An 8,597-nucleotide genomic window follows, 5' to 3' on the forward strand; every position below is an offset into this window, starting at 1 on the left:
GTTAGTGTACACTGGTGAATAATAATAATAATCCTTGCATTTGATATAGCACCTTATCATGTTGTTGAGATGCTTCAAAGCGCATCACAGGATTTTACTGTGAAGTGTAGTGACTGTGTATCGGTAGCAAGCACAACAGTCATTTTGCGCACAGGAACGTCCCATAAACAGCTATGAAGTGAGTGACCAATTTTATTTGGAAGATTGTTGGCCAGGACACCAGGAGAAATTTCCTTTTTCTTTTCAAGTAGTACCATGGGATCTTTAATGTCCACCTGAACAGGCAAACAGGACCTGATTTAACATATCAGAAGGACTGCACCTCCTACAATGCAGCGATTCCTAACACTGTTCTGGAGTATCAGCCTGGACTGTGAGTTCAAAGTCTGAACGTGGGGCTTGAACCAACAATCTTCTGACTCTGTGGAACTACCAACTGAGGCAGGTTTACCTCTGGAAAATTATGTTTCGCCAATAATAAAAACAAATGCAAAATTAAGATCTGGATTAAAATGCACACTCATTGTTCTTGAATAGAGAGAGATAACGTTTATCATTTACTTCTATTTATATGTACAATCTATCTTGAAAATGTACTTAGATAATTAAATTTATATGACACACCGTTTTTACACTATAGCCTAAATGGCCTATTTACAGTTTGATACTTGTTTAGTTATGAACAGGGTGTGAAATAACTCCACCACTAAATATTCACTTTGGTTTCTCAAAAGCTATTACATTTCTGAATTGCAGCATTGAATTTGGTTTTAGGTGAGGAAAGCAAACACAGTACAGGATATACATAAATAAATACAAGTAACTATTGTGGAGTACTCTAATAGGCTGCATAAGGAGGAGGAAAGTCACTATTAAGAATAATCACACTAATCTTTCTACATGCAAACTTCCTTTGCAAATACAATATATTTTGCAAGTTGGTTAAATCATAATATATTTGCAACAGGAAATGAGATATTGAATACAAATTGCCCTGGCTGAAGGAATGTTTTAGTTTCAAATAATAATAAGGTATAATAATAATCTATCTCATACACAGTCATTTCACTTCATAGTATTTTCTGTGAAGTGCTTTGACGACATAATGCAAGGATTGTTATTATTATTTTTTATCATATATTTCCAATAGCCCACTTCACCATAGACTGTGTTATTGCATCTCTATTACAGTATCCAATTTGTAACTATCATAATTTAACCAAATGGTGTAAAAAAAAGCATAAAAATTAATATAATTTATATATTTCTATTCAAAATTGTGATAATTTTTTGATTAGTGGGCATTTTTTTCTTTAATTTAGGCTGGTCAGCATGGGGTGTCAATGAGCTTTGATACAAGTTTCAGAGGGTTAACAATTCTGTATGAGCTTCCTCATAGATGAGGAATCAGAAGAAGGCCAGAGAAATCACCCTTGTTGTGTTTGACTGAAACTACGATCAATGCACCAGTTGCTGAGCTCTACCAATCAACACTAATTCTTATCAATATTCTTTCTTTATTGTGCCTTTCACACTTCTGATTATTGGGGGAATTCTTTGCTTAAAGGAATAGCTTTGAATAATGGATGCAGTCAAGGGTGAGTATACATTGGTTACTAAAGCTTGCTACCTATATCTGCTGTTATCCCTGATGATCCTACAACAACAACAACAGCAACAACAAAATTACATTTATAGAGCGCCTTTCTCGTCGGGAGGACATCCCAAGGCGCTGAACAGTCAGGGGTCAGAATCCGAGCATGGGGGAGGGGTGGTGTAGGGGTGAGGAAAGACAGAGAGGTGGGAGGGCGATTGAAGGCACGGTCGAAGAGAAGGGTCTTGAGACCCCCCTTGAAGGAGCCAAGGGAGGAAACGAGGTGAAGGGACCGTGGGATGGAGTTCCAGAGTGTGGGGGCAGAGAGGCTGAAAGCCCGGCCACCGATGGTAGGGCGGATCGGGCGGGAGACATGGAGCAGACCGGAGCTCGATGAACGGAGGGAGTGGGCAGATTGTTAGGGAGTCAGCAGGTCAGAGAGGTAGGAGGGAGCAAGGCCATGGATGGCCTTAAAGGTGAGGATGAGGATCTTGAACTCGATCCTCTGGGGGATGGGGAATCAGTGGAGTCGGGCGAGGATGGGAGTGATGGTGTCACGGAGCCTGGTGCGTGAGAGTACACGAGCTGCAGAGTTTTGGATGATCTGCTGTTTGTGAAGGGAAGAGTTGGGAAGGCCGATGAGGAGGGAGTTCCCGGAATCGAGCTTTGAGGTTACGAATGCGTGGGTGATGGTTTCGGCAGCCTGAGGGGTGAGGCAGCGGTGGAGTCTGGCAATGTTGCGGAGGTGGTGGTAGGCAGTGCCAGTCATGGCGCGGATGTGGGGGAGAAAGGACAGTTCAGGGTCAAACAAGACACTCCGGTTCCTGACTGGCTTAGTGAGGTTAAGTGTGCAGCCGTGGAGGCTGATGCTGCCAGCGCCTGAGGTGCGGAGGCGGTGGCGCGAGCCAATCAGGAGGGCCTCGGTCTTGCTGATGTTGAGTGGGAGAAGGTTGTCCCTCGTCCAGGACTTGATGTCGGACAAGCAGTCATTCAGGACGCTGGTAGTCCTGGAGTTCAGAGTGGAGGCAGAGAGGTAGAGTTGGGTGTCATCCGCATACATGTGGAAATTTATCCCATGTCTGCAGATGACATCACCAAGAGGGAGCATGTGGAGGGTGAAGAGTAGGGGACCGAGGACAGACCCCTGAGGAACACCGCACGAGACAGTGCGGGGGCTGGAGGAGAAGCCGTTTGCCATGACGAAGTGGTGGAGGTGTGAAAGGTAGGACCTAAACCAGTCAAGGACAGGACCTTGAAGGTTGAGATGGGAGGAGAGGCGGTGGAGGAGGATTGAATGGTCCACGGAGTCAAAGGCGGCAGAGAGGTCGAGGAGGATGAGGAGGCAGAGGGAGCCCTGGTCACACATGGTCAGGATGTCGTTTGTGACCTTGATCAGAGCAGTTTAAGTGCTGTGGGCAGTACGGAAACTCGACTGGGGAGGTTCATGGAGGGAGTGAGAGGAGAGGACAGAGCGAAGCTGGGAGGCAAAAGCTCTCTCAAGGACCTTGGATAGGAAGGGGAGATTTGAGATAGTCCAGTAGCTGGATAGCTGTGATGGGTCGAGGGAAGGTTTCTTCAAAGTAGGGGTGATAGTGGCTGATTTGAGGGGGGAAGGAACAGTGCCAGATGACAGGGAGAGGTTAATGATGTCGGCGAGTAGTGGGGCAAGGAGGTGGAGCTGGGATTTAAGGGTAGGGATAGGGTCGAGGGAGCAGGTGGTGGATTTCATGGAGATTACCGTGTTGAAGACAGAGGAGGGGGTGACAGGTTCAAAGGTGTGGAAGAAGGGATGGGTAATTGTCGGATGGGTAATTGTATGGGGTGGGGGTAGGGAGGGGTTGGAAGTTGGGAGGGCAGTGGCAGCTGAGCGGATTCCCTCGATTTTGCACTCGAGGAAGTCCAGCATTTTCTCCTTGCACAGACATCATAATGTCTGTGTGTGTGTTCTGTGTGTGTACTGAGTCTGAGTAGCCTGCAAGGAACTAGCACAACAACAACAAAATTACATTTGTATAGCGCTTTTCACGTCGGGAGGATGTCCCAAGGCGCTGGACAATCTGTTTCGGTGTTTCACAAGTTCAAGCTAAACATAGAAACAACTGCAAGAGGCGTAACTGAATTCAGCATTACTTTGGCAATCTGCTTTCACTTTTTTGCTGAGCTGTGGCCATGAAAATTGTGACATTGTTCCTTGACATTTGCTGATGACGGTGTCTGCTTTTCACTGTTGTGGATACTTCATAGCCTTGATTCTAATAGTTTCATGCAGGGTCAGATAGCTCTTTTGTCAAAGAGATACTTTGATTCTCTTATCTCTTTCCTTTCCTTTTGCTGTAGCTTTAAGTGCTCCAAGACGCTCCCCCATGTAAGTGTGTTATATAAATGCAAGTTGTTATTGTTAATCCGTTTTTTGCTGTACAATATGTGTTCCTGTTTTTGTTGAAAGTTTCAAACATTGTATTTAGATACTTAGTTTTGCTATTCCTGTTGTGGGCTCACTTCTCTCAGAAATAGCCTCAATGGACAGAACAAAATCTATAGGAATGACATAAAATCAATGGAAAGGGTGTAACAGATTCATTGGTATGTTACCTGGGATGAAGGGTTCAGTTCTGAAGAGAGACTTGAGAAATTAAAGCTTTGCTGATTGTTATGTTTAAGAGGTGACATGCAGAGGTTCTCAAGATTATGAAGGGTTATTGAAGGAGAGAACATAAATTACTTTATAATAATAATAATCCTTACATTTGATATATCAGAAGGAAGTCTTATCGAGCTTGACAGGTTATACTGTAAAGTGCAATAACTATGTACTTTGTAGGTGAATGCAGCAACAATGTCCCAGAAACAGCCATAAAATGAATGGCTAATTTTATTTGCGAGATTGTTGGCCAGGGCACAGGGAGAAACTCCCTTTTCCTTTTGAATAGTGTTATGGGATCTTTAATGTCCAACTAAACAGGTAGACAGGATTGGTTTAACATCTCATACGAAGCACAGCACTTCCAACAATCCAGCACACCCCTAACACTACACAAAAAGTTGTGATACCATTACAATGTCTAATAAGTCTTAAAGAAATGATGATATTTGTTTTTTTTAGATAATAGGATGGATATCATAACTTTTTGGTCATCCTGTATTAGTGTAAATTGTATTGTTTGATGTGGGGCTTGATCCATAATCTTCTAAATCAGAGGTGAAAGTACTACCAACTGAGCCAGGCTGATATGTTCAAAGGAATCAAATTGGTGCTTAGAAAAGAGAAATATTAAAGACTATGTATGGCGAGTGAGCAGGGGAATTAGATTAGATTAGGTGGCTCATAAGAAGAAAAAGGCAAGTCAGACAAATGGTCTCTATCTGAACTATAACAGCAACAACAAATTACACTTAATAATGCCCTTCACGTCGGAAAGACGTCCCAGGGCACTGGACAATCAGGGATTTTGGTCCCTAGACAGGAGTTGGGGTCAGAAGGGGAGGAGGGCAGGGGGGTGGGGTTGGGAAGGTGGCAGAAGGCACGGTTGAACATGGAAACAACCGGTGGTTCTATGATGTACAACATTCTGGAACATTTTATTCTCCTGTTTTACAGTTGTAGATTTTATAAATGCTTTGAATTTCACCTCCCGCTCCATGGTTTGAGATCACCCTGTACATCAACAAATTTGGGTTTATTTATTTTCCTTTTTTGCTAATTTTGTGCAGCATATAACATCCATTTTATCTCATATTTGGGGAATTGCATCAACTTGCTATTACGTACAGTAATTGTGACATAAAATCATTGGAAATCCTCAGGTTATTGTTTCTGGCAGAACCTTTGATCAGAACTGAAATAGTGAATTGGAAGAACCCTTAAAACAAGACAGAGAGCAGCAATAAAAATTAATTAAACCAAGAGACGGGTTGATCAGTGAATGATGATGCAGAGAGAAGAAGAGTGATAGAAATGAAAGGGTAACAACCAGACTCTGAAATCATAATAGTTCTACCGTTAAAGTACACTGACATATTGTGATTGACTTGTCGATGAAATTTCTTTGAGACAATGGGAATCTGTTATTGGTGGACTTTTGACCCATTTTTTTGATGGAGAAATTTAATTCAATTAAATTGAACATTTATTTTGCTGACAAAAATCACACTCAAATACGAATAGGAGGAGGCCATTCAGTCTATCAAACCTGTTCCACCGATTTATTAGATCACGGCAGATATTTTAATCTCATCTCCCCACCTTTTTTCTTCCCTTAATGCACAGAAATATTATAACCCCAAGTATATTTCTATCTCTTTTTCAAAACATCCCAATTGATTCTGTGTAAACTCCCTCACATATTAAAGTATTTTTCCACTTTAGAGTGTTTTAGAAGGTGTGTCTACCATATTGATTTCCGTGAATGCATCGTATAAAAATAGTGATGAGTTCGGCCCACATTGGTGTGCATTGAAATGTGTGGCTGGATTTTTTGTATCACATTCTATTTGTACATTATTCTAGATTTTTTGAAATTGAATCATTTGCAACAATTAAGTGGGAAAAAAATCTCTCTGTAGTAAGTTGCAGAAGTCAAGAATTTACTTTTTACAAAGCATGCACAGGATAAAAGGGTGTTGCATATCAGTTACACCCATAAAAGGAAAACAGACAATAATTTTGAAGTTTACTTTAGATGTATGAATAAAGATTGAAATACTGTTATGGATGAGGAAAACAGCACACTGGAGTGAGAAAATAAACTTATTTTGTTTGAAGAACCAGAAAAATATTGCAATAATAACAATAATGATCATTTTATTTGATAGAGCACCTCATCACGTCTTTGAGATGTCTCAAAGCGCTTCACGAAACATACTGTAAAGTGAATTGACTGAATATTTTCTGGGCAAAACACAGCAGCCAACTGCACACAGCAGTGTCCCTCAAACCATTGTGGATTGAGTGACCAAATTATTTTAAAAAAATTATTTTGAAAGAATTATTACCCCTGGAAAAGTGATCCAACTGGGTTCCTACTTACTGCTGGGTAAACAGAAGTGTGTGGAGTAAGGAAACTTGGCCAACGTTGCGATTGTGTGGGCAAAGAGTATTTTATTGGGATGTATGAAGTAAGTATTTCCGTACAATGTTTGCTACATCACAGTAATTTCGATCCCCAAAAGAAAATCTAGTGAAAGATCAGATTTATAGTGGCAAAGCAAACATTGCACCAGAAAGCCTTTCACTTTTTTGTTGTAATATTGACTACACAATTCTCCTTACTATCTCAGGCATTATTGAAAGTAATTATAGTTATAAATATATTAGTTTACAGTACAATATTCCTCTTCTTGTGATATTTTCATAGTTCTTTAATGCGACAAATACATATATTATATTCCTATTTCTTAGCATAATGTATGATGAAGACAAATTTATATTGGTCAAGACATTTATTCTGACTTCTATAGTATATATCCAAGTATGTTTATCAGTAACAATAGTAGTTAACAATAAGAAGGCAGTTTATCTTAGCAAACCATTCAGGCAACCTGTATTAAAAATGTACTAAAACAAAAGTTTGGGTTTTAGTCCTCTTTATGAATATTCAGCATTTCAGTTTTGTAAAGCCTTTTAAAATTAAGTTGGAAGGAGGCTTGAAGAATGTAATATTATTACAGTCCAAATAAATACTCATATTGAAGACATTTCCAGTTCTTTAGACGTTGCAGTACAATACCGTTTATATTGATGTAACGCTTTTTACGTCCGTAGGATAGCTCAAAGCTGAACTGGGCGGCCGAGCTGAGGAATGTTCTGAGATATGTCATTCCTTTAGGATGACTAAAATCTTAAACCTGAAAAGGCCCCAATGATTACATCCTCAATACCTCCCCCAATACCATTTCCTGGGAAAGTCTGGCTTTATACAGCAGTGAGAATTATCAACATATTTCAGTTATAACTGTATCGTTTTGTCTGGTCTTTATTATAAGTTATAACACATACATACAAAAAGGCAAACTGGTAATTATTTTGCCCAGATCACTAATGGAGCCAAGCAGAAATGTATTCAAGATTGTATCTAGTTGATTAAATGCTAATAACAATAATAACAATAACACTCTGGTTTTCTGTAGTAACAGCTTTTCAGTTGCCTATTTTTAATACAGCATTTCTTCTTTGATTTATTTATCAGCATTTCCCGCTAACAAATATGTCTCTTTATTATTGTGAATTTTAAATATGATTGCGCATTGCTTGATCATCATTAAAAAAAAGGTAACTGAAGATCTGATGATAATTTTCAAGAAAATCCTAAAGTGGAAATGCTTTTTAGCTCTGTGATAAATCATACAGAAGATTGTTAATGCAATGTGCCGAGACTTTTACAGAAAGCAAAGCAAAAGTGCTGTGTGCCTTTCTTTCTGCCTTCAGGTTGCAAATTCACACTAACCTGTCCCCCAAAATCAGGCATTGGAGAAATTCTATTTCATTTCTATGGTCTCAGAGTTGAAAATCTGAAACCATTCGTGATATTTAAAAATAAAACAATATTGGTGTCTGTGTGTGTGGAAGCGACACATCGGGATGGATAACAACAAAATGGGATCAATAAACCATTCCTCCCCCAGTAAAGAGAAAATCGTGCAATTGTATGAATTTGCAGTTTTGATTGAAATGATGCTTTATTCCTCAAAAAGCCATTCCTGTTCGTCTCCTGGGAGAAGAATCCACCTTTAACGTTGAGAACAAAAATGTTCTGTCCAGTGTTAAATATACAGTATTACAATTTACTTCAATTCTGTTAGATCTTTAGCAATGTTGAGCCATAATTCGCTTTATTATTATTATTTTTTGGGGGGTGGGGGGTAAATCACGATGCCACACAGAGAGAAAATAGCAATTGGTTGGTTGCAGCTCTGACCAGGTTCGTTTCACGCTGGAGTCTGGATCCATTCCCCAGTTATAACAATAATAATAATAATATTTGGGATCAGTTCCTTAATCCATAGC

General features: G+C 39.9%; 1 protein-coding gene across 1 annotated transcript in view; it reads right to left on the bottom strand.

Annotated features, from left to right (window-relative positions):
• The window catches only part of slc30a2 (solute carrier family 30 member 2), a 46,423-nt gene extending 39,012 nt beyond the window's left edge, over positions 1-7,411 (bottom strand). The window contains exons 1-2 of the mRNA XM_007904489.2: positions 7,321-7,411; positions 5,364-5,454 (exon numbers count right to left, since the gene is read on the bottom strand). Of these exons, the coding sequence (XP_007902680.2) occupies positions 5,364-5,454; positions 7,321-7,411 (182 nt within the window). The remainder of the gene's footprint in view (positions 1-5,363; positions 5,455-7,320) is intronic.
• Positions 7,412-8,597: the final 1,186 nt, after the last annotated feature.

This window comes from Callorhinchus milii, unplaced genomic scaffold (assembly GCF_018977255.1).
Source record: "Callorhinchus milii isolate IMCB2004 unplaced genomic scaffold, IMCB_Cmil_1.0 Scaffold3, whole genome shotgun sequence".
Classification (NCBI taxonomy): Eukaryota; Metazoa; Chordata; class Chondrichthyes; order Chimaeriformes; family Callorhinchidae; genus Callorhinchus; species Callorhinchus milii.